The 26,885-nt window shown below is 40.9% G+C and overlaps 1 protein-coding gene across 2 annotated transcripts in view; it reads left to right on the top strand.

Annotated features, from left to right (window-relative positions):
• Positions 1-2,010: 2,010 nt before the first annotated feature.
• SYNJ2 (synaptojanin 2) overlaps positions 2,011-26,885 on the top strand; it is a 69,276-nt gene continuing 44,401 nt past the window's right edge. The window contains exons 1-4 of one of the 2 annotated variants that reach the window (XM_076333779.1): positions 2,011-2,251; positions 11,920-12,006; positions 21,232-21,502; positions 23,973-24,198. In XM_076333779.1, coding sequence (XP_076189894.1) covers positions 2,131-2,251; positions 11,920-12,006; positions 21,232-21,502; positions 23,973-24,198 — 705 coding nt within the window. In that variant the 5' untranslated portion in view covers positions 2,011-2,130. Of the gene's footprint in view, positions 2,252-11,919; positions 12,007-21,231; positions 21,503-23,972; positions 24,199-26,885 lie in introns of those variants that run through there. The other variant, XM_076333780.1, reaches the window with a different exon arrangement.

Here is a 26,885-nt window from a genome sequence, read left to right as displayed (position 1 = left end):
GTTTTTTTGTTGTTGTTATTTTTAAATACGTAAGTGCATGATCCAGGGCAACTTTTTGATGTGATACAACTGTCTTAGGCAGCTCTGGTTGTTCAGGTGATACTTTCAGTATTTCATCTCAAGTAAGCACTTTTCTCTAGGAAAAGAGGTCATGGTGAAAGAGGACAAAGATATAAACGGATTCTTGGTCTGCCATTCCCATAGGACAGCTGTAAGAAAGGCATCCCTTTTCTGTTTAAAATCGAGAATGGTTAATTCACACTCTTACATCCTTCTAAAACCCCCAAACTTTTAGCTGTGTGCTCTCTCTTTTTTCATCCTGGTCACTTAATTTCTACAGTTTCTGAGTAATTTCTTTTACATTACCCAGCACTCTATTTCACCCTAAATACTGTATCATTAGGATCGGGGGAAAAAAAAGCCCTATCCAATCCCACTTTTCCTACTGGATCCTTTCAAAATGCTGTTTTAAGAAGGCACCATAAACATACCTAAAATTAATCTCCTTTTCAAATTACTACTAAAGTAAATAAAACAGAGGTGTGTGACAGGAAAACAGTACCTGTTTTTCAGTTTGTTTCCATCAAGTTCAATGTGGGCAGGGACTGTTCCACCTGCCAGAGCACAACCATGACTGATGTCCTCAACATTAATGTGAGACAGTAATAACAGGTGGTAGTTTGGGTATTTTGAATTACGCAGTTTTCTCTACATATGAAGTATAATTCTGCCATATTAACAAATTAAAATTGTGCTTGATTTACCTGTGTATAAATAGGACTACACTTTCTGCTAGAAATTACAGCAATTTTTCTCTCATCTGAACACAATTGTGTACCTGTGCCTACCTCCTCAATCCGTTCCTTATGGCTGAACTCTGGAAAAAACTCGCACTTCATCCTGTACAGTCTCAACAGGGAATTGTGATGGGAATCCTGCAATAGCCGGGGGGGGGGGGGAGGAAAGCGCATTTTTATATGAAGGAACACTACTTTTTAATTACTAGTCGACCTAAAACGTGCATTGTGCCTTTTACCCGAAACGCTTTATACACAACAGGCGGGACCGCGCTTTCCAGGCACATCCGCAACACTCCGTGAACCCCGAGGGCAGCACCCTGCGCGAAGAGCCGCTACCCGGCTGTGTCAGCGGGAATCGCCTCACCGCCGGCCAGCCGCGGCCGCCCCGAGAGGCAGGCCCGGGCGGCGCGGGGAGCCCCGGCGGCCGCTCCCCACAGGAAGCGGGAAGGAAGACAGCCTCTCCCAGGGCAAAGCCGGGCAGCAGCCTCCGCCTGCCACGCGGGCGGAGAAAGCAATTTCGGCGCCTCAAGGCATTTCACTTATCCCGGCCCTCCTCGCTTCACGCAGCGCGGCAACGACGGCGGTGCGAAGGGCCGCTGGGCGCTGCCGGCGAGCAGTTGGCGGGCCCGCCGCGCTGCCGGGGGCTCGACGGAGAGCTTCACCTCAGCCGCCGCGGCCCGGACGCGCCGCCAAGGGGGTGGGGAGCGGCGGCGGCGCCGCCGGACCGGACCGGACCGGGCCGGGCCGGGGCCCATAGCGCCCCGCCGGGCGCGGCCGTTGCGGCCGCCGCTCCTCCCCTCCCCCGCGGGCAGGGCGGGTGGCGGCGCCTTGTACCTGTCCCGGAGGAGGAGGAGCCGCAGCCGGGGGGCCGGAGGGACAAAGTTAACTGGAAAGTTTACAAGCGACCGTGGGTGGGAAGAGAAAAGCGGAGAGGGGAAAGTCGCTCCCGCGCCGCTGGCCGCAACCAGGGACTCTCCGAGGGGGAGGCAGCAGCCGTGCCGCGGGGCCGCAGGGGACGAGGAGAAGCGGCAGCCGCAAACTCTGCTCCCTTCACCGCTGGGCGCCCCCTCACAGGCACTTGGAGGCCTGCTGAGGTGACCGGCTCCCGGGAAGGGGACACGGCCGTCCTCCTTGCCCGCCTACCCTGGGCGTTCTCGCCGCCGGGGAGAGGCGGGCTGCCAGGGCCGGGGACCCCGCGCTCGGACGAGCTCCCGCGAGGGCGCGGGGCTGCTGGCGGCCCCCCGGAGGGTCTTTCGCCACCGGCGCCGGGGTTCGCATCTCCCCTTCGCCGGCACCCCCTGCTCTTTCCTCCCTGCGACCGGCGGCTCCCATGGCTTTGAGCAAAGGGCTGCGGCTGCTCTGGAAGCAGGAGCCGGGGCCGAGCGCCCTGCTGGAGGCGCGCACCCGCCAGGACTGCCTGTTGCTGGAGGCCGGCACCGTGGCGGCGCTCAGTAAGTGCCCGGCGGCGGGCCGGGCCGGGCGGCTTCCCGCGCGGTGCGTGTGGGGGAGGCTGTGGCGTGGGGAGGTGGTGTGTCTGTGGGTACGCGCCTGGTGCCTGTGTGGTGCCCGCGGGACTCTTGTGGTGCCAGCGGAGGGCTGCCGGGGTGCGGTGGCAGCGGCCGATGCCCCGGAGGTTTGGGGCACTTTCCCCTGTGGCGTGGAGAGAGGAAGGGGAGAGCGCAGACCTGGGCCCAGTGGGACACTGACCTTAGTGCACTCGCTCACTTCACTTTAAACCCCGGCCTCCAGCATGGCCCTCCAGGCCTGCCCACTTGCTGCCGGTTTGGGGTGACCCCCGGTCTTCTGCCATGCATGGGGGGGTTGGCCAGCATCTCCTCCCTGTGCGACTCCAGGCCCGATCCATGTCTGACCGACTCTTTTTCTGCTCTGGATGCCTTTAGCCTCCTCACCAGCAGCTGGGGTGGAAGAAGCAGGGGAGGACACCTGCCTGCCTGGTGGCTGTGGGGTCTCAGCACAGGGCACCTTTACTGTGCAAGCCTTGTACTCTACAGCCTTGTATGAGCCTTACCGACTGCAGGGGAGGGTCCAGTTAAAGAGATGGGGCCCAATGCCTCTTGAAGGAATTTCTGTTCAGCTACATCGGGTGCCAACCACCAGTGTAGACATCCATTTCACAGCAGAGTTTGTTTTGGATGACTGGAGATTCATGTCCCATGAAGAAAACCTGCTTCTTGCTGTGGTGCCATACCTGCCCTTGTGGTTTGCACTGTATATGGTTACTTGAGCATCTGGCTCTTACTGGAGGAGCTCGAGTCTCGCCTGGGGCAGTGGAAGTTGTAAACGTGCTCAGGGTTGTCTCATCTGGTGTTTTGATACTTGCCACCCATGAGTTAATGCAATGCTAATGTTGAGGCAGACACAGAAAAATGAGGTGACTGAGAATATAAGGTGCAAAAAGTAATGCAGGGGAACACGTGCTTGTGCTGTGTTCTTAAATTGTTTAGTGTGTAATACTTGCCTGTTCCTGCAATCATGCCACTGTTCGCAGTGTTGAAGGAGTCCATATTCAGGCGGCACAAAGGAAAAAGGGAAGACTTAAACTATGAACTCTTTGTAGTAAGAACTGTATGTATGTTGTGGTTTATATGATGTCAATCACAATGTCAGATCAGGATCTGGGCCCACTGAGCTGAATCTTCCATGATATATGGTGGCAATACAACTAGACTAAAATGCTTAATTTTCAGGTATTGGGGATTTTATGAATGAAGAAAGCCAAAAAGGTCTTCAGGTGGCAGGTGATTTTCACGAGCATAGTTCTGATAGTGGAAAAATTTTCACCTGTTGTGATAAAGATATGTTATTGCCACACCATGGTTTATTGGTGTTTTTTTTTTTTTTAATTTTATTGGAATTTAATATTGTGTGATACTTTGGGGGTTCAGTTTCTTGTTAAATTAATTGGTAATAGTGGACATTAATGTGTTACGTTTTTCTAGGGGTTTTTTTGTGTCAGTTGTCAATGAACTGGCAAAGTGAAAAGTCTGGTACTACTGAGCAGCATTTTACTCACTTTCCCTGATTCAAAAACCTGTTGACATTAAAGCTCTCCACTGATATCAGTGGGTTTTGGTCTCTATTTCATTGTTCTGATACAAATCTAAAGCAGCTCCGCTGCCTAAAGCCAATGTGCATGAGTAAAATTGAGACACCAGTATATATCTAGCCGACCCCAAGCCATTTGTATGACCAGTAGTTGGAAAGATTATTTGCAATCTCATTAGTTAAGGAAATCGTCAACTTACAATAGATTTTTCTCCCCCAGTGTTGCTATCCCCCATTTAAATTGCTATAGCTAAAAATTATTAGAGAACATATATAGTCTCTTTTAAAATGTGTGTTAGAAGAATTTTGAAGTAGTGATCTGTATAGTGGCTAGTGTAAAAGCCTGTTTGCCATGCCTTTTGAAAGTCCAGTGTCACCTCTTGAGATAACTGTAATCATGCATGTGTTGGCATCCAGCCCGCTCCACGTTAATAACTTTGTCATTTTATTTCATTTGGTTTCTCTTTTCCTGCCTGGGTTGGTTCCTATATTGTAGGAAAAGCTAGTTTATCCAGTTGAGCCTGTTTAGTTCGTGTCTTCTGTTTATGCAGCAAAGGACCAGAAAAGGAGGGAAAACCAGCAGTAGGTATTGTGATGGTAAATTTACAAGAATTGTGAAGAGGAAGCTCCGCAGCCAGGGTGGTAACAGAAACAACATCAATTCTGATTTGTTTGACTGGCCTTGGTTACTAACCATAGAACACTTCAGTGGAAGATTAACGCTTTGTATTATGTGTATTATGTGTGGTTTCAGATATACTAGCCCTAGGATTGTGTTAATTTTAGCTTTTCTGTCTAATTTTCCCTTTCTGAAATAAAGTTTTAAAAAAATTGCATGCCAGTGGTAAGGAGGAATTATGCAACTGTGCCTTATGCAAACTTCCACACTAAATAAAAGCAGATACGTATACCTGGAGCACTTAAGTTGTACAACAGTTTATGCAGTTTTCCAATAGCAGCCTCGTGTCAATAGAACTGTAGAGAGGAATAATCATGGATGGACAACGAAGGCCTGAGAGCAAATTTTAGTCATTGGTCATTACTCTTTTTCCATAATTACCAAGTGTGTCTCTGCCCTTGAACAGGCATGATGTCTGCATTTTTTTGAAAGTTCAATTGCTTCTATAATACTTTTGTACGAGAAGAAACTTAGATGTTGAATTTAACCTAGTTCAAGTGGCAGAAGGGAGTGAGAATCATTCTAGAAGTGGCGTTACAAAAAAGAAATCTAAAAAACCACTGAAACAGTTCTTCCAGGAATTCTCTGAACTAGAACATAAGTAATTAGATTCTATGGAAGAAACTTAAAGTCATGAAGGATGAAGAAAAATTGTCACTGATTTAGAAATTTTTGCTTATACAAGAGGGAGTATAGATACAAATACTGTTCCTACTTTTAACACATTACAGTTTTAATGCTTTATAGATGAAGTAAACTGCACAAGGCAGTCACTGAACTAAACTAAGGCTATAGTGCTGAAAATAGTTATTTAACTTTATTATAGCAGGTAGTCTCAGTGAAATGGTGTCAACAGGAGTGCTCTGCTATTGAAATTCAGCATAAAAATATGTTTTTGCAAGGGCAGAGCCAAGGGTGCACAGATTTTTTTTTTTTTTGTAAGCACTTTTATTCTGCAATTGCTTTTATTAAAGGATGTTAAACACCTGATACAGTGGATCCTAAATGACTGTGGTCTTTTGAAAATGCTGAAATTCAAAGCTGATACAGTGCATGTTTTTGCAAATACGGCTGAAGTTTCTCCTCCAGACTTTCACCCACAGATCTGGGAAGTAAGCCTTTGTTAGGGACAAAATTTATATAGAGTTAAGGGGTGTGTACACTCTGCAGAGCAGCTCTGTGCCTCCTCTGCGGCTTCAGCTGCAGGTATGTGTGTGGTTCTCTGATGTGGCTGAGTGAAATCAGGGTATAGCCTTGCAGAGGGAGGGATGCAAAACCAGGGAGTGGCAATTATTTACCTATGTATCTTTTTTTGTACCAAATGCAGTTTCTGTGCTATACGTACATTCACTGTTTACAATTAGCTTTAGTTTTGTATTTAGGTGGATAAATACGCCACTGAGTGGGGTATGGAAATCAAACACCAATACTTTTGTAAATGTATTGTGAATGTATTTCGAAGCACTATACACTGTCCAAAACAATAAGCCCTACAGCATGACTCATTTTTAGTCTTATGCCAGGATATTTATATAGCTAATCTCCCTATTCTAGCTGTATTCCTAAAACTTCTTGTTTAAATTAAAAAAAATCAAATAATCCAATTACAAATTTTTACAAAGTTTTCTGTAGTTTAGTGGTGTTCAAAATTTTTCCATTTGTGGATCCCTACAAAACTTGTAGTGGAAGTAATCTACGTAGCAGAAGCCTTGCTTTTCTTGGTTATGCTAGCAATGGGCACTTGCGAACTATGGTTTCTCAGGCTGAAATTCACTGCTATAGGTTATGGGAACAAGTGTGTGTTACAGTTCCTTTGCTGTTGTTGAAATGGAAATTGAGTACACAGAAAAGGGAAGAGTACTACTCTAAATGTAGAGTGTAGATTACAAGACTCGTTATCTACGCTAGGAAACTGTTAGTGGTTGTGAGGTATAAATTCTGCTTGGTGGTTTATGTCTGCAGTGACTACAAGTTTCTGCATTAATATATGTAATATATGACAGGAACCACATAAAGATAATGGTCAAGCTCCAGAGAAATGACTTAGGGACTTCTCTTTTATCTTGACTGCCCGCAGACCACAGCGCTGGCCTGTAGAAACCTGATGGGTTTATGAGTCCATTCTTCTTTGATTGTGAATGAAAATATTCATATACACATATGCAGCTATGAAAACATAATCCCTCACTAGAAACAGAATGTTTTCAGTCTAATACAGGAAGCCAGTGAACTGATCTTTCCAAAATGCCACTTTCTTGATTTGTTTGTTGTGTTTTCAACCAGAAATACCACTTTCTAGAAAATGGGTAAATATATTGCTTAACCTTTTGAATATCCAGACTCTCTTAACTGTAACTCTGACCACAGACCTCTTCCCAACTCTGTATTGCTTGACCTATATGGTATTTCAGAATACAGTGTGACTTGCATAATGCCTGTGTAGCTCAGATTGAATGTGAACAGGAAGATTTTAGTGATGAAAAAGAATGAAAATAAATGAAAATACAACAAAGTGCTTTAGGCCTGTCTGAGGATGACAGAAAACAGAATTTGGAGGCAAGTTAATTATCTAACTCGTATAGTACCAGACATTGGACATATTTCTAGGTAAGACGCTGACAGTAGTGTATATATATTTTTTTCTCACGTGTGTTTGGGTTGTTTTTGTGTATGAAACTTCTGTTTGATTATAGATTTGCTCTTTCTGGGGAAAATTCACACCTCTTTCCCCAAAATCCTAAACGGCACAAATAAAGGAAACAAGCTACTGAGACCCCATGACATCAAACCTATGTTTCTAAAAGTACTTAGAAACGCTTCAGGATATATATGTATAGTGGTACCTACAGCTAAGCGGGTGTCTATTTCCAGAACTGGGCTTAATAATCAGAGAGGAGAGCCAGAATCTGTAACCTGGTCCCAGACTCTTTTCTTTGAGAGCTCTTTCTTCAGTTTTATCTTTAAGTTGTAGGTATTACTGTGTCTGTCCTTAATGTTGGACTTGGAACTATGGCACCTTTTTGCCCTCTCCCTCTGGTCCCTGACCTTTCTGGACAGCGTATGTTTGAGAGCCGTGTTGGTTCCTGCTGAAGGCTGGGGGGTCAGCCCTAAGGAAGGGTTGAATGAAGGAAACTCTGTACGTCTGGCCAGTTCTTGCTAGCCGTTAAATCGAATTTGCAGCTTTTACAAGCAGGAAGTCACACTTGGATAGACCATGTGGTATATGTAGTTGTGTGTCTTTTCATGGTGTTTTTCTTTGGCTCTGAAATATGTTATTTTACGCACGGAAAAAGGTCACTTTTAGTTGAGTTTATTGTAGCTTAGTTTCATTGAATTATTGTGTGCCTTTTGTTTTGCAAGGGTTAAAATTTTGAGCTAACATGCCAACCTTACATGTAATTTACATCAGGAGCTTTTACATAATGGATATTAAGAAAAGTGCTTGAGGAATGCAGGCAGTGTGCAGGTCTGTAAAGCTGTTATGAACACAACCCAGTTGTGGTAATTAGTGCAGGGGGGTGGATACTCAATTACAGGCTTAGTGGAAGGACAGATTACTAAAAATACTAATGGCAAGCTTTAGTGGAGTTTGGTAATTACTATGTGTACTCTTTAGTACCTATAGCTATTATTAAGTAGTAAACAAATGCACTATGTATTTGCAAACTCGACTTGTTCTCTAAGTAGAAAACTTTTTCGTGAGTTTCATCAACTTCTGTAGCAGTATTGTGCATTAATTATGTATGTATGTATGTATGTATCTCAAGCTGTCTGGCTTGAAAAAGGAAGGATTTTGCATGTGAGCAGAGTATAGTTAAACATCCAGTCCTTGTCTTAGGTTTTCAAGCAGACCGCTCTCACTGCCTCTGCATTTCAGAGCTTTTATGAAAGCCATTGCAGAATAAAAACCCTGACTTTGGAACATTTAACAGAGGAACATGGAAATCATTTTCATGTTACTGATTAGAAAAGTGCTATGTCTTTGGACACATCTAGCTGTCAAATGTTGGTGAAACAGTGTTTTCAATATTGTTGAAACTTGTCAGATATGGCTTATATTTTCCTTGTTTGTCAACAATCCTTTAGAGTTTTGTATTAATTTTTCCCTTTAACTCTCCTGTTCATCCAGCAAAGGCAGTAGCACATCAGTGAGTTTTGTTCACTGGCTAGTCACTCTTTCTGATCCTGGCTCTTGTGTCCTAGCACTGTTTGCAAATACTTTAGGAGATGTTTCAGACCAGTTATTTGAGATGTCAATAAGAAACTTTTAAGATTTATAAATACTTCTTTTTAATAATAAGATATGAACTTGGCTTAAGCCCTCTGCAATAATGTCCTTTTAAAGTCACGCTTCAGTCATCCTTTCTATGTATTGGTTTTTATAATGACTGTTGGGGATTCCTCCTCCTTCTCCCTCACCCCCTCCAAAAAAATAAAAAAAGGGGCTGGGATGTGTCCGAATCCAGCTAGGACCTCCCAGTGCTGGAGAGATGACACCTGTATCCTCGCTTGCACACTGGCAAGGCATGGAACGAGACAGTGCCGTGGTGGCAGGAGGCTGTGAGGGACGAAGGAGTCATCCCCTCAGTTCACAAGGGGCCTTATGGAGGGGGTGCAGTGTGCGGGAGCTGCTGCCTGACCTCTGCTGCCTGAGGCCCCTGCCCTGGCCCATGCAAAATGATGGTGGTCACAGTGCATCTCAGGAGTTTGTGCAACACGGAGGAGTATAATGGGACAGTAGACTTCAAATTCCATCAGTATCTATAACAAAGGGATTTTTTTTTTTTTTGCCACAGAAATTTGGTCTCTATGCACTAAAATATTCTGGCCTGTCCATTTGCGTGATTCACAGGCATAGCTGTGTCTGTTTGGCTTGTTCCTTCCCTCTTGGACTGTCCACAGGTGAGATCTTAGAGCATGCTGTATCTTTTTTAGAAAGTGCATGGAGATGTCGAGGAAAGGTCACCTTGTTGCTTTTTTGGTTTCTGAGTCTAAATTGCTTCAGGGAGCAAAATGAACCCTAGAATAAATAACAGAATCTGCCGTGTGGTAGAAGTTATTGGCAAGTTGTTAGCCAGCCAAAAAGAGTGGCAATGCAGCCCAGAGTCCTCCCGGAGCTTTATGTTCCGAGCCTGCTTCTCCCTTCCAGGCAGCTCTGCTGGTACTGATGCCCTGACTGATGCTACTGTGCAGGCAAATGTTCTGTCAAATGGCCTGCCCAGAACGACGGGGTATTTCTGTACCACTACTGGCAAAACGCAGCTATTTGTCTGTGCATTTGGAAAAGTTCTGTGCCAGGAGCTGATGTGCGTGTGATGCCGCTGGGAAACTTTGGTGGCTTCTGTACGTGCCAGTGTCAGGTGCTTCTTGCCATTAGCAGCATGAGTTGTGTGTTACTTATTTCCACACTGAAATAAATTCCATTCTTTTGGATCATGCTCTTACCAGACACTTTAACAGCCAGCTTTCCAACCCGTAATTCTATTTTGAAGAGTATTACCGTGCTTTCAAGATGTCTTTTAAATGTTTTCAGGTTGTGTCTAGCCTGCAAGTTTGCGAGCTCCTGCATCAGTCTGAGATCTGAGTCTCATTTCTGTTGCTCTGTACTTCTTCTTAGAGGTGGAATATTTGGAGCAAGAATTTTGTTTATGGTTTTTCCTTTTTATTTTAAAGGGAGCAAAGATAAGCTTTTAAGGCAGAGAACAAATTTAAGAAGAAAGTCAGTATGTTGTTGCTGCTTTTTTCTAGTGAAGGTGCCATGGAAAGCGAAACATCACTTTTTTAACTGTTCGGGGTTGTTTTCTTTTTTTTTGATACATAAGGAAGGCCTGGAAGGGAGTCTTTTTTTTTTTAAAAAATGAAAAATTACAGTTTATCTAAACTGTTTTTGCTGAAGCTTTTTTGAAGTGCCAGAGACCTGAGCTTCCAGAATCTCAGCTCTTAAGAGGTGCTGATACTGAATATTTAAATTGTTGCTGTCCAGAGGTTTACCTTACCCAATAAAAATCCCTTTATCTTCTTTCTGTTGCTTATGTTTTGTTTCACTGGTGGGTGTGGTATCAACATTTTACTAGTTTCTATAATTCACTCAGTGTTTATAAGAAAGCAAGATAGGTAAGTTGTGAAAGTCTGATGTCAAAAATAAAATCAGGAAAAAATTAACAAGTCTTTTCTATTTGTCACGGATGCAAAAATTGAGACAAATGTGCTTTGATTTCCTTTGGGGCTTGCTTCTACTAAGGACTCCACAAGAATTGTGTGAGTGGAAGTGTCCTTCCTTTCACTTCAAAATGTCCGTGATACATGAGAGATTTATTTGTTTTCCATGCTTCTCACTGAGCTACTTGCCTCATGAGGTTTATAAAGAGAAGTCTGCTTCTTTCTTTTCTGTTCTAACATCCATTGCAGGCCATTCAGTTTGTCCTTTTTATGCCCGGAAGTTTCAGATTTGTTTAACTGCTGAAGTTTATTAGGAGCACAAGATTCTAAAGTATTAGCTAACCTCTGAAAGTACCATGTTGCTGTTTATCTGTGGTTTGAGAAGTAAATGGACATTTCAGGGTCCCAGCCTGTTTTCCTCATTCATGAGGCTAACCTTGCTCCTCATTAGGAAATGTATACAAAACACGGACTTACTTGTTCAGGAAGTGCTTTGGTTTAACTTTAAAGTAGCCAGTGACAAGTTTGAACCATGTTCTGGCTTAGTATCTAAATGTTCAGTTTGTGCCCACTGAAGTGGGCACAAATTTCTATTTGTTGCAGAAATACACAAATCTAACATCAGCATCTGACCCTTTTATTTATTTATTTTTAAACAGCTAATTCTTACTTCACTAAAATATAAGTTTAATTCCTCTTGAAATCAACTTCTGATGTGTCTACATGAAATTGCGTTATCTTGCATAAAAAATTCTGATTCTGTCTGAAATTAGACGCGAATCTGGAAACGGAAACCATCCCCTTTTGCACATTAAGAAAAGATATATTATATTTTAGCTTATGGCCAGACGAATTACTATTTTTGTTCTTATTTTAGAGTGGTGTAAAATTCACATGTGCCTGCATATTCCTTTACTTATTCTGAAACGGATGTGGCATCTGTACCATAGAATAAGAACATTACTAATGATCACGTTGTTTGGAAGGGTAGTTAGTGCCCTTCTTTCTTCTAGGGTGGTGTGTGGAGAGGCTATGCATTTCTGTCCCATCACTTTTTAATCACTGTGTTCTTACAGCATTTTAACCCTACCTTTGTACTGTAGTTTTGTTTACTGAGCAAAATCAGCTGGGAAACATTGGTGTAGGCTGTAGCAATCTGAAAATTTGATAAAGACTGGGAAACTAAGGTTTGCTGCCTTTCGTTTTGTTTTTCAGCTCCAGAAGAAAAGGATGCAATTAAAGGACAATATGAAAAACTCATGGATGCTTACGGCTGCTTAGGAGAGCTTCAGCTTAAATGTGGTAAGTGACCATCTGTGTGACTGAGATTATAAAATACCCAGACAACAACAAGTGGCTAAACTTGTCTGATTCCTTAACTTGTGAAAGCTAATTGCACCTTCTTGTTATGTTCAGTCTGGAAAAGATCTACTTCTTTTTCTATGCTGTGCCAAAAGCGTACTGCTAAGCGATAGCCTAAGAATTTTGGATTTTTTCTAAATTTTGTTTTGTCTAACATTCTTAGCTGCCTGACGATAATTGTCTTTTTTTTTTCCCCTACCACATTTGTCCAAGGCAAACCATGATGTCTTACTTTTTTTTGAAGGATCATGTTTAAACAGTGATTAATCATGGCCATCTGAGACGGCAGTTCTACAGATTCCCAGTCCTTGCTATAACGCCCAATTACCTTTATTTGGGTAATTCACATGGATAAGGATTTGCAGAAGCAGGCCTTTAACTTCAACTAGTATAGTAAGGAATATTTATTGTCATTGCTGTAAATTTCTGTACAGTTTGGGAACCTTGATTTAGCAAAGGATTATTTGTTATTGCTAATAGTGCTATTACACTGCCTACAGGAATGTTAATGGAAATAGCATGTTTTAGGAAAAGAACTGCAGTCATTGATTTGAAGGTAATAGTACCTTACACAGCAGACTTCAAATTCACGGATGAAAAAGATGCATTAAACCAAAAAGCACTGTATGCCTTGTTCCTATGGTCTTCTTACAGTAAGCCTTAATTTTGACTTGGAATGATAAGACTATTTTCCGTATAACTCGATGCTTGGTCAAGGAATCTGCCAAAGGCAGTGGTGGTGTGAGCGCTGGTGTATTTAGACTAGTAGATATAAGTGTAACTTTTTATAGCCCATTTACCATTTTATGGCATGAGTAATATGACTTGAGATTGATCTGAAGAGGCGACTGCAATCTGAAGGATTTCTGTGTCAGAATTTAAAACTGTAGGCCCATCTAGTCTTTTTAAATGAACGTGGGCTTTTTGGTTTTTTTGTTTTCTTGTGGAGTTAATTAGGCATTTCTATGGAGATTAATTTCAATTTGTTAATGTAATTAAAAACGGAGGGCTTGTGATTAGTTTTTCTTGGCACTTGGACCTGTTTTTCTTCATAGGAGTCTAATGAATCCTGTTGTAATAGTAAAGGAATGTAGCTATTGAATTCAAGCTCTTCAAGTTACAGATGAGTGTAGTTTCTTCTACACGATGGGAACTAAATATATCTGATTTTAGTCTTCGCATTAAAAGGTGAATGATTTCAAATGGGGTATGAAATATTCTCAGCCTTATTTTTTCTCTTTTCTCCTTTTATTTCTGTGTTTCCCATGTCGTTACTTCTTTTTGAACAACACCTGCTTAACTTCAGTGCCCATAAAGTGTGAGGTTTTTCCTCTCTGAGCTTTGTCACTGCACCTTGGTCTTGTTCTAGCATTAAATTACAAGTCCTGCTACAGGACTTCCTTTGGAAAGGATTGTTAAAAATTTTATTGGTAATTGGATAAAAAAGTTAACTACTGGAGGCAAACTTCTAATTGTGATTGAGTGAAAAGTCAGGAGGGTCATGCTGTAATGGTAAGCAAAGGTAAGCAAACATTTTCTGCTCCTGAACATGTTTAAAAAAGCAAAGATGATTGTATGCCATCTTACCATTCAAGAGGTAGCCCAGGTTTTTTTCACAGTCTTAGTTAGATCTTCCATCTTACATGTAAGTAGGTTCCATCCCTTTAGCTATTGCTTACATAAAAGACTAACACTAGGAAGGAATGCATTGTAACATTTTTTCCTTTTTATATAATGTATTCTAACAGCTGCAAACAAGGGCATAATTGGCCAGCTCTTCACTGAGCATCAGTGATCACATAGACTTTGTTCAGGAGTATCAGTATTTTTTTCTTACTACTGCAGACCATAACTACTAAATTAACTGAAAATATTTGTGAAAGTACATTCCACTGGGATATTAAAAGAGTATATTTGCAGAGCAGAAGGGGAGACTTTTCCAAGACATGAAAGATGTCTCTGAGCACTTTAATTAATCTGTAAATATCGCTACTTAGGAATCCAAATAAATCACATTGTATGCCTGCCAAGGTAGATCATGCTTTTCACAAGAAATTAGATGAAATATGTGAAACTGACTCACAAAGTTAATGTTTCCCACCGGTAATAACATTCACTTCTATGTACTTATGTCTGTTAACATGACTCACTAAGTTCTTCTGCTTTCTTTTGTGAGATGGATGGCAGCAGAATGAATTGTACAGTGTTTCTGAGCTGTATCTCAGCCAAGATTTTGCTGCCGAAGAAGATCTAGCAAATAAATCTTAAGCAAAGTGTCAAAAGAGCTGGCTTTGCAGTATTTGGTTTAGACACTGTGATGTCAGGAAGGGGTGCATACATAAGGTAGTATTTTGACACCATCACCACATAGGTTGTTTAGTTTAATACAGCTGCTGTATTTGGGGAGGCATTCTGAATTAATCTGACTGTGTATATACTCTTGCTCTTGCACATATACCATGTGTAGTTGAAAGGCAGAAGTTTCAAAGGCAAAAAGGACAACTAAGTACCTGTTTTCTATTCCTTTTAAACACTTCCTCATATGTAATTGTATTTAGAAGAGGAGAGGTAGAAGGAGTATTTTTGAGACTAAAACCGTAGTTTGGAAAATCTTGGTTCTTTTCATAATTCTGCTATAGATTTCCTCAGAGATTTTCAGCTAGATGCTTCGAATCTGCTCCTCTGCTGTGTTTCTGTTGCTAATTTTGATGAGAGGCAAAAATACCTTGCAAATTGTTTTTCAGTAGACTATAAAGTGAAGTGGAGGTATGTGTGGAGTAGAGATGGAACAGGCTGAGGGAACATAAGGCAATGGCATGACTGTTGGAATGGAGAAAGAGCAAAAACTGGAATGAATTAATTTTTAAAAGGAAAAGGCAGTCGAGTGAAATATTTACAGTTAACAAGGACAAAATAAGAATTGAATATTGCCTCCTTTTCACTGCAGCTCTTTGTAAAGAGCTCTATTGCTCTAAATAAGCAACTCTGAAGTCATTCTATAAACTGCTGGGGAAACAATTGCCTGGAGTTATGTAGACAGGTTAAATACAGAAACTGGAGCTTATTATTGTAGGGTGTGACGTACCAGAACTGTGTTTCCTGTTCAACTTGGATTAAGGCAGTTGGTTTCACGAGAGCTTTTGAAAAAATGGATGCAAGTTATTTTTGTCTTGTTTCTATGCCAAATATTCTCCATCCTCTGCCTCCCTTGTGCAACCTGATAAAAGGGCATTCAGCACATATCGCTGTGAGCAAAGCATTTCTTACATTTCTTCGGAAGTGTTCTTTACAGGTGGTTGTGGTGATTTATAGCTGTAATGGGGCAAAATAATGATCTTGGTCACGATGCATGAACATTTATACCCATCTATCTGAGATCAAAATTTGGTCCATAAGCTTTGAAAGATTTTTTTTTTTCTTTAGCACTGTAGGTGGGTCTTGCTTTTTCATAGATGTGTTGCTGTGGAAAGCATGACCAGTAAGGAACACTTCACTTTTTGCTCTAAAATTATTTCAGAGATTTCTTTAAAACATTCCAGATTGCATCCTAAGGAAATGAGGAACATTTCCACAGGTATGATCGTCAATTGCAGTTCTTACGTTCCTAAATCACTTTCATCTATGTGTGAAGTTTAGAAAGGCTAATATGAAGTAGGATTGCACATTAAACTACTTGTAAAAGTTAGGGGAAAAAAAAAAAGTAGTTATTTTCCAAGGTGGGGGGCCTGGTAAATAGTCTGCAGCTGATGTGGTTGTTGGTACAAAGTGAAATGTAACAGTCAGACCTGGAGCCTTGATTACTTCACAGGAAAGTTTTCCGGTTTTTTGGGTTGCTTCTTACTGGCCTTAGTGCTGACCCTGTTCATCATGCACTTTGCAGCTGTCAACTGAATATAACATGCTTTCTGCTACTGTACTGCATATGAAATCAAGGGAAAATTACCATAAATTTTCCACCCAGTGTACTTCCATTAATTACTTTTTATTGGTAGGAACTGTTGGGCTCCTGTTTCAAGAAATAAGACTGGAGTTTGGCCTGTCCCCTACTCCAGAAATGCAGGGAGCTCCTGAGAGCAGGGAGCCTCCGTAGACTGGCTGCAGTGGTAGTACTGGCAGGGCCACTGACTTCAGGGAATTGATGTAGTGTTAATTCTCCCTTTGATCTTGAGGGTGCACTGCCAGCAGTTCAAAACTCGGCTTCCTGACTTATTTGAGCTTACACTTAAGTGGTGACTGCTCACTTCATGGCTTTAGTATTTTTTTTTCTGTGTTGCTGTTGATGTTCTGGACAGAAGAAAAATAAATACCTTGAATACTGTTTAGCTCCTTTCAAAGGTTGTAACCCCATAATATGCTTCCTGATGATGCTGCCAAGTGGATTTGACTGGACTATCTGATGTATTTTTGTTGTGATTGGTGTTAGTCTGGTACTTCAAGTGCTACTTGCATAAAAACAGTTTCACTGGAAACTTAAAAGGAGCAGTATTTTTAATATAATTACAGAATTGGAAATGGTAGTGAGCTACAGTTTTGAAAAGTTAAGGCTGCAGGGATTAATGGAATAGTCTCGACTGTTTTAAGGGGAAATACCTTCTAGCTTTAAGGAATGTCTGGGTGTTTCAATTTGATGTATTTCATTAAAGTTGTGATATTTTCACAGTTTGCTCAGCAAAACCAATTTAATTAAAAAAATCTTCTCTTTCTTGTGCCATGGCCTCACAAATCCACCTACCATAGGAAATTCCATGTTGTGTTGATAGCAGGATTTTTTGGTTTTTTTTTGTGGTGGGGTTTTTTTGTTGTTGTTTTGTTTTGTTTGTTTGGTTTGTGGGGGTTTTTTTTTCTTTCTTTTTTTTGGGGGGGTGGATGTAGTAACCAAGGAATGCAACTTCTTGCATTCTTATGTGAGATTTACTGGATAATAGAAATGAATTGTTTGGGAACTGAAAGAATTTTTCAGTAAATTCTTGTCAGCTAAAAATGTTATTTTCCTTGCAATGAATGAACAATTACCAAATAACTTAGTATCTGCATTTTTTAGAAATGGAGAAAGTTGATTTAAATTTTGCTTTTTATAAAAATTACTTGGTCCAGTAGCAGCATCTATCCTGATTGAAGCAATTGAAGCAATTTCTACCCTTAAATTTAAGTGCATTTAGGTTGGGTTGTGGTTGATATAGTTGTTTCCATGTTAAGTATCTATTTTCAACAGGAAAGATTATGGCTTGTTGACATTTACATACCAGAAAAAAAACCACATTGACTTTTTAAAGTTTAAATTTAGAAGTAAATGGACTGATTTTTTGCTTTAATATATCCATAATAATAATCAGACTTTCAGTGACTGGCAAATAAGCAGAAACATTTTTCCTGTGGCTGGTAATATGAGGTTTCTGCCATATTAGGTACTATTTGGCTATGTAATGCTTTTGTTTTATTCTTTGGAAAAGCATTTTCAATCTGACAAAATGTCCAAGTGAATGCATGAGTAGAGATAGTGCAGTTATCATTTCCATCACAGACTTGTCCAATGTAGTTATCAATATATTTACAAACATTGGCAGCCTGGGTTGAGGGGAAACAGTGTGAGAAAAAAGGTTTGGGATTGAAAGAAGAGATTCCCAGACATAAACTAATGTCACTGGCAAAGAAGGGAAGATGGGGAAAGCTTTGTTTCACTGTGTATAGCTGTATAGCTTAGTGGTAGGCAATTTCTTAGACCTTAATGGAGACATGATTAATAGATGAATAGCAGAGTAGTGTTTTGGTAGCATTAATTTTGTTGTGTGAGGCCCTAAAAGGGTTAAAGGCTGATGGGAGCCCAACCTCTGCTCAGGACCCTGTGGCTACATCTGTGCTGTGAATAAAAATGGGGCAGGGCGCAGGCTTGAGTGCTGTCAATAGGATATTGTGATTAGCTTGCTCCCTGTGCCAAGAGCAGCATGCACATCGGGCAGGGATCTTCCCCGCCCCAGACAGTGCAGTGAATAGCCTAGAGCTGATTCCCAGGAACACTGTCCAAATACCACCTGGGATGAAGGTGATCTCAGGGGATGGGGCTTGGGACTTTTCCAAGGCACAGAGTCAGAGAGATTTGTGTTAAGCTGGGGCTGTGGTGTTGTAGGGTTTCTGCATTCTGGCTGTTTTGTAGCATATCCTGAGTGATTTAAGCAAATCAAAGAGGTTAGAGTTGATCTGAAGACCACCTCAACTCACAAAGCAGTCTAGGAGGACAAAGCAGCAAAGCAGGCTAGCTTTATCTTATTATATATGCTTATTAAGCTACTTAATAAGTAGCTTAGATCTATCTCTTTACTTCCTTTTTTTTCAATTTTCTGGCCTGTAGGTGTGAAGTCCTTTGCCAGCCTGCCTCTGTTCAAAGGCATCATGAAAAGTGCATGAAGGATGAAGGCTGCTCCATAATCTGGAGTACTGTAAAGAGACATTATGTTTATATAGAATCATAGAATGGTTTGGGTCGGAAGGGACCTTTAAAGATCGTCTAGTCCAAGCCCCCTGCCATGGACAGGGACATCTTTCACTAGATCAGGTTGCTCAAAGCCCTGTCCAGCCTGACCTTGAACACTTCCAGGGATGGGGCATCCACAGCTTCTCTGGGCAAGCTGTTCCAGTGTCTCACCACTCCCGTAAAAAATTTCTTCCTCATATCCAATCTAAACCTACCCTCTTTCAGTTTAAAACCATTGCCCCTTGTCCTGCCACTACAGGCCCTCATAAAAAGTCTCTCTTTATCTTTCTTATAAGCCCCCTTTATATATTGAAAGGCTGCAATAAGGTCTCCCCAGAGCCATCTCTTCTCCAGGCTGAACAACCCCAACTCTTTCATGTGGGGTTACAGCACAGTGGCAGGAAAGAGTATTAGAGCTTCAGAAAGCCATCAATCTCCTCATGCTTCAGGGACAATGCAGTAGCTTCTTAACTGTGATTACTATTTTTGAGCTCATTAGCTAGTGATTTGGGGGAGTAGAGATGCTGGACCTCTGCATGTGTAGATGTGTCTCCCATTTTGGGGGTGAGTGGTTGAGTGGAGGAGGTAGTAAAAAGAGTCTAGAGTCTCTGCTAAGGGATAGCAAGTTTCTAGGTAAGGCAAAACTGTGTAGTTTTGATTGGCTTTTCTGTCATGCTTTATTCCTACTTGTTGCCTTCTTAAACTAAAGAATTGCTTTGTTTAGATCCAGTTATTTTCCACTGGTTACAAGCTCCTCAAAGGAAAGAACCACAGATAAAAAGCCCACTGTTATTGAATTTTCGTTCTTTTTGGCTATTTTGATGTTGACTTTCTCATTTGATCTCTTCTGAGTCCTCTAGGAAAGTTTAAGGTCACTGAAGCCAATGAAAGTGCTTGTATTCTTTGTCTCAGCATCCCAGCCAGACAGCTCTCCGAGTCTGTCACTACTGCTTTTCTGTCCCTGAAGCTGACTGATAGTAAGGCATATTAATAGTGTTTCTATACATTGCTTCCAAATTCTCCTGAGTGAAGTTTACTTTGAGCTGATTAGTTTTGCATGGTTTCAGCAAAGTCACAGAAGCTATTAGCTATCCTGACAGATGACTAACTCCTCCTAACCCCTTGGGGAGGCTGCAAGACAATATTTACTCAGGTATGAACTACCATGGTGATAACTGATGTATCTCCTACTCTTAATCCTTTAGAATTATGCACACTCATGTGCAAAGGAGGAATAAACTCAGGTTTTGTGTATTTCTAACCCTCCACTACAGTGTCATCTAGAAAAAGTACAGAAGACATACTTCTTAAAAACACTCAAGAAGGAGAACACAGCATACCCTCGTTACAGAAAGAAATGTGATGAACAGAGCTTTTTAGTAAATACTGCCTACACTGGCCTTTATGCAAAACTGGAGTCAGCAGAACAGAATGAATAAGATCTAATCTCCCACCTTGTCCTGCCATTCCAGTCCCATGTGCCTACGCAAATATTCTGGCTCTGCTGCAAACCACCCCTAACTCAAGTTTCTGTAGCCAACCTGCAATCTGGAAGCAAGGACTCCCCTACTGGTGTTTCAGGAAAAAAAACTTCTTGTTGCGTGAGAGGTGGTCTGCATTTTTGGACAGTGGGCCACCGTGGAGGGTTGAAGAGTGGTCCTACAAAGTGTTCCCTTTTGCTGTCTGAAACCATACTGTCCCAGATTGTCACTGTGCCCTTAGCTAATTAGCTTGCTCTTGGCAGGTCAGCTGTTGTTTCTGCTATGCTAGAGCAATAAATCTTGGCTCATTTCCACTTTTTCTTACTAACTGGAGTGAATAGGATGACATTGTCTCCATTAGAGGCCAACTGAAGTGAATCAAACAGTTTCTTCCTAGCAAAACCAGTGTTTTCAGGACAATTGTTCTACTGTTTCTTAATTACTTTATCATTTCAGAGAGAATGAGCAAAGGTTGAAATCCTGCTGTGTACAAGAGACCTGATTACAGTGGTGTTCTCAAGCTTCAAAATTTATCTTTTCGTTTTGGGGCCCTGAAATTCAGCTGCTTCATGATTTCACACTTTGCTTCACAGCCATGAGAGCTGGAATTCTTTTTAGTGATAACTGAGGTTGTCATCTAATCGTGTACACTCTTCTGTGACATAAAAAGCAAAATCTCGAAATTGGTAATACTGAAACTTTCTGAATGGCTGAATACACCCAGCTTCATCCGAAGCCAGTAGGAAATCTGAATGCTTCCTATCTTTAAAATTCAGAAGTCAGTTGAAAAATCCATAGTGAGGAATACACTTTATCTCATAAATGACCAGTCTTTTACCTCGCCCTTCAATCAAATCCAATGAAAACTGTATGTTCTCTAGGGTGGTGAAATTTGATTTTTGAGTAGTGTCCTAACACCAAGCTCATTGCATTTCATAAAGTAAGTGGCAAAAACACATTCTAATGCAGCAAAGGATGGGAATGTATAAGTATTGTGGAATATTATGCAATTGCACTCACTCACCTGCAGTCAAAAGGAATTCAGAAATGTAAATGAACATAGGCCTGTGCTTGTTGTTTGCATTTGTTTTCTTCTGAAGCAAAGATACTGGCCTCTGCTGGAGCCCTGTCAGCATTGCATATGACAGGACTGATGTGAAATGGCATAGCCTGTGTCCACCTGTAACCCTTTTGTAACTATCTGTCACCTTCTAGGTAACACTCGGCTGCATTTTGTGGTCCTGGTGACAGGCTGTACGTCAGTGGGAAAAATCCTGGATGCTGAAGTTTACAAAATTACTGCAACAGATTTCTGTCCTCTCCAGGAAGAAACCAAGGAAGAGGAGCGTGTTAATGCCTTGAAGAAAATACTGAACTCTGGGATGTTCTATTTCTCCTGGCCTAATGCAGGCTCAAACTTTGACCTGACTGTGCGGGCTCAGAAGCAGGGTGATAACCACTATGAATCTGGTAACTCGTTCTTCTGGTCAGTACTGCATGTTATACCAAAGTCTTCTGTCATCCCCACCTGTATCTTATTGGTTAAACATTCTCGGAGGGAAATAAACATATGCATTTCAGGTGCGCCTCCTTCATTTCATTGTCATGACATTTTACAGGGCACGTGGCCTTAGTGAAATCATGGTAAACCTGGGTCAAACAAGTAACTTCTGTTTAATTAAACTTAATCTGATAGTGAAGTGCAATTCTAATAACTGGACATTTTGTGTTTTTTAAGAAGGAAACACAAGACGTATTGCTCACACTACAGAAACATGTCTCTACATGTCATGAATAGTTTCCCCTCCAGTTCTTTTTAATAATTTGCTTTAAAAGTTATCTAATAGAAACCTGCACTTGAACTGTTCATAAATCCCATCATCTGTGCTGAAGTATCTTCTGTTTCTTAAAAGTGTATGTGTTTAAAGTCTGTACTTTAATGTTTCAATAATATCCCCTAGTTTTTATGTTGAAAACATCAATATTAATATGTTTGTGGCTCTGTAAATGTATGTTGCACAGAGGAAACTCCTGTAATACTCTGCTCTGTACTTCTTACTTTCTTGTGCTTATAAAACAAATAAGAAGTATTTCTTGTGGTAAGTATTGGTTGAGTGGAAAGGAAAACACACAGATGCTGAGTTTTGTCTTCCCTAGGTGGGTTCACTGTTGATGTAATTCAGTTTGTTTGCTTTACAAGTTCCGGCAGAATGCTTGAATTCCTATACCCTCATTTTTTTTTCTTTTTAAACAAAAAGATAGTCACACAGAGGAAACATAGATGCATTGGAAATAAATGAGGGTTATATGATGTAGGTGGAAAATAACTGGCAGAGTTAAATGTGGGCGTGCTGCTAGAATGTGTGATACGTCTTGTTGCCCAAAGTAGGTGAATATTAAATAAGCAAAAAAGTTCATAATGGATGATAAATAAACATGAGAGAGCAGTTCATTCAGGCTAAGTAATCTTTCTAGCTATGATGTGATTTTTGACTGGTAAGATCTAGTGTTTTAAGTTTAACTCAGAAGAGAGATGTGGAAAACTTGCTTTCAACTGTGCTAATTATGCATCCCTCTCAAAAAGCTCTCCAAGCATGTCAAATTAGACACATGGCACAAACAAGCTGTGTTCCAGTGATGAAACTCCTAAGGTGGCAGTATCCCTTAATGAAGAAACAACCTTTAAAGCAACTCTTTTTACCTGTACTGTCTTTTGAAACTTTTCTTCTTGGAAGATAAGTATTTGAACTTTCCTTCTTTGCTGGCTAATCTTTCCTTCTGGCTAATCTAGAAGTAGCCCTTGAAGAGGTTCCATTCTCCTGTATGTTGTAGAACAGGGATGAATGGTGACAACATCACATTTAGGGCAAAAAGATGTTCCAAAGAAAATTTATCTTGAGGCAATTATGTGATATGGGAAATTTCAGACCAAACAATAGATTCTTGAGAAAAGTAAACAATGGGATAAATAGTTACATGATGAAAAGTGTCAGATGACCTTAGTTATAAGCAACACAAACTGCCTGTTAAATGAACTGCAACAACAACAAAATTCTACTGGAATTTGTCTGAGTGAGGACTTCCTCTGTGAGTAGAGCTAGGAGAATGAGGTGGAAGAGATACCAAAAATTGTTTTAGAGCTGCTTTTTCAGTTACATATTTAGTTTAAAAATGTAAGAATGACTTGCACCTTTTTCAGAGGAATGCTGTACTCTGGAAGAACAATTCTTCAGAGGTTTTCGCTAGATGTAATAACTCTTGTACAGATCTGCTGTTGAGCAATAAATGATCATAAAAGGGATTTTCTTGGCCCTTATCTGTGACTAAAGGTACATTTTGAAAAATGAAATGAGGAAAACCATCATAATAGAAGAGAGTAACATCACTGTTAACCAGGCATGATAGGTTTCTTGGGTTGTTGATCTTAAAATAAATTGAAGGTTAAAACAGACATTCCTCTTAATTTTAGTAGCACTTCTTGCAATATCTCCATTGACTTATGGGTCCAGTTTCTGCTTGGAAAAATTTTTCTGAAGATCCTGGTGGGTTTTAAAATGGCTCTTCATCCTGTAGTGTATGCTAAGGTCCGGACAGCACTGTTCAAAAAGTAATTACCTTGACAGCACTGTAATTTATGAAAAAGATTACTAAATATAAATGTATTTCTGGAGCTAAAAGAGGTGACATTTGCATCTGAATTTATAAGACAGAGGTACAAGATATAAGGACAGCACCTTGGTGGTAGCTGTGCTATTAAAATTTGCCATGTCCTGTTCACTTAGTAGTTCACAAAGATTTGTTCCTGATATTTCCTGATTTTGGATAAAGTAAAGGTACAACAGAAAAGGGGTCAGAAAACATTAATTGCTTAAATTAGTGGTTGTTGTGGGGTGGCACCCGTGCCTGTCTGTCTTATTTTAGTCAGTAATGTATCTGTATGTTGTTGAACCTTTTAGGAACCAACTATTGCATGTGCCCTTCAAACACTACCAGGTGAACTGCTCTGACTGGTTGCTGAAAGTGATCTGTGGTGTAGTGGACATTCGCACTGTTTATGCTTCCCACAAGAAGGCAAAAGCCTGCCTCATCTCTCGCATCAGCTGTGAGCGAGCTGGTGCCCGGTTTCACATTCGAGGAGTCAATGATGATGGACATGTGTCTAACTTTGTTGAGACAGAGCAGGTAAGTGGATGTATCCAATAGCTTTGAATAATTCAGTCCACTCAAGTTTAATTGGGGCAGAGTTTCCAACAAGAATTAAAGGAGTTCAGAAAGTGTTTTTTCCAAGAATATTTAAAATAATATTGCACGACAGATCTATTCGTTCTTGCTCATTAAGCATTTCTTTGCGATCTGCTCTTTTTCTGTGTTTCTGACTTTTCCATGCACGCAATTTTCACTAATACTTTTGATTTTTTTTTTTCCCTGAATGTGAAAGTCTGGCCATTTGATATTGTAGTGAAATATAGACATGGGTTTTTAAACCACTCAGAGAGCTCTGTGTGTTAATTCATGTGAAATCAACATGTGTAACGATGTTTCTCAATTGCATGAAACTTGCTTAGAATTATCAGTCATGAGGCCCATGTATTAAACAAAAGAATGTTTTCAAATCTGTTCCAGAATAAATGTCACACTTTTATACATTCTGCATACATTTTAAAGTACATTTTTTCTAAAATTCATTGTTTCTCATGCTATAGAATGTTGGAGAAGAACTAGTTTGAAAAATTTTCTATAAAGTAATGGTGTCTACACTTCATTTCTCTTTCATTCATTTTAAGTATCTCTGTTAGTCCATACCACCAGGTTTGTTGGGCTAGCCATTGAAAGTCCCTTGCACTACAATGGCATAACTACGTCTACACTGATGTAAAAGAATTTGGTTAGGGATGCTGGGAGTGAGACTAGAGCTAAGATTTGCTTTTGGCTCTAAGGAAGTCACTTAGAATCATACAAAATCTTATGATCATAAACATTCATGTTTCAAGTTACTCCTGTCTGCCTTATTGGATTGAAGCCATCACCTCTTTGTACAGTAAGTTTTTCAGCTATAAAATGAAGGTGATTATTAACTTCCTGCCTCACAGGACTTTTGCAGACCAGCGAGGACAACGTAGATGGTAGGTAGTGTATTCTGTGCTATGGTGAAGAAGAACTCTTAGCGCTCAAATATATCATCCTAGTTAAGAGGAAGCTGCCCAGCAAAGGAGCTGTGTTCACTGGGAGTCAAATCATCTTTGGCTAGTAAAGGAAATGGAGAAAAAACACCATCTTCTCAGAGTCAGGCAAATTCCAGTGCAACTCATTTTGGAAGAGACTTTGCTTTATACTCCCCTTTGCTTTGTGGGGGATTCTCTCCAGTGAGAGGTGGTATGACACAGTTTTTATACGTACATGGTAAAAACCTTATTTCCAGCTGATGCTGAGATAAAATATATGGGTGAAATGCATTCAGCAGGCTCCCTTGATTGACACTGCCAAACAAAATAACACAAAGTCAGTTGTTTTTATTACACATGGTTTAGCTTACTACCTTGAAAGTGAACAAAAAGCAGTGGACCCTGAAGAATCTGAAATCTGTGCCAGTTGAAATGAGTGCTTTCTTATTCAAGTATAGTCACCTTTTCCTTTTTGAATAGAAGTAGTAATTACTAGCAGTCAGAACCATCATACAGAAATGGATGTCTCTATAAGCAGAATAGATAAATGGCTGGTAGTAGTAATCAACAAAGGACAAGGATCTGCTCCTAAAATTTGGTTGTTTTCAGTGTCTTCTGGGCAGATCTATGAAACTGTGTATGTAGTGTAGATTGTTTTTATATGTGTATGTATGTGTCTTTATATGTATGTGCACAAACAATGAAAGTAGATTGCTTAGGTGATGCTCATGAGGGGAGACTGGTGAGACATCTCTACATGACACAGTGGGTGTAGCATAGAGAAACTTAAGCTAGCTGTGTCATTACTCGTTCCAGAGGAGTTATAGCTGGATATAATACTTCAGTATTTCCTCATGGCATTGCATGAGTGTAGCGGCTCACACTCAGTGCTGACCTTTCTGTTATCCCACTGCTTGAGCATAGGCGTGCCTTCAGGCACCTGTTTGTCCAAAATCCAGCAATGTTTGGGCACTTTCAAAATTTCCTCTAAGATGTTGCCTTGATGGTACAGCTTTAACCTCTTCACCTAGTTCTGCCTAAGGACACACGTAGAGCTACCTTAGACTTGACAGTGCTACGTTGCTCAGCAGAAGGCCTGGAGGAGTTGCTGACTGGTATTCCCCAGTCTGCTGGTGAGGTTTGATCCCTGAGACATGCTCAAAGCGTGCACAATGTTACACGTGTGACTTTCTGCCCAGTGGTCAGAGTTCTTATTGGGGATGTGGGTGGCTTCTTGCTCATGTCCCTCCTTTTCCTGGTTTGCCTGCATTTTCAGAAGGCTGGCCTGGCAGCTTTCCACTTAATGTTCAGGCTTCCACAAATTCTGCTTGTTGGATGCCAAACTCTTCCCCTGCAGTGCTTGGGTCTTTAATGTCAGCCTCTGAATTCTCTGCTAATAATTCTCTTTTGTGCCTCTGCTCCAAAGCAACTGCAAGTCAAGTCCTGCAGCGTATACATCTTTCTAGAAAGTCTGTCAGTGCATTGGGAGATGCAGATAGGTCTGCTCACCAAAAAGTGGAATTTTCCCCTGGAACTTGGGAACAGAAGAAGGGACATATGTAATTTTAAATAATAACTTGGTACAGTCTGCTATTTTAGTTGAGTGCCTTCTCATGAGCATTAGTGCAAAGTACGTTACTCAGGATTTGAAGAATGTTCTCTTGCTGAAATGCAGAGGAAAGAAAATGTTAGAAAGGGTTGTCATCT

The sequence above is a fragment of the Aptenodytes patagonicus genome, chromosome 3 (assembly GCF_965638725.1).
Source record: "Aptenodytes patagonicus chromosome 3, bAptPat1.pri.cur, whole genome shotgun sequence".
Lineage (NCBI taxonomy): Eukaryota > Metazoa > Chordata > Aves > Sphenisciformes > Spheniscidae > Aptenodytes > Aptenodytes patagonicus.
This window is presented reverse-complemented; position numbering and strand designations above follow the sequence as displayed.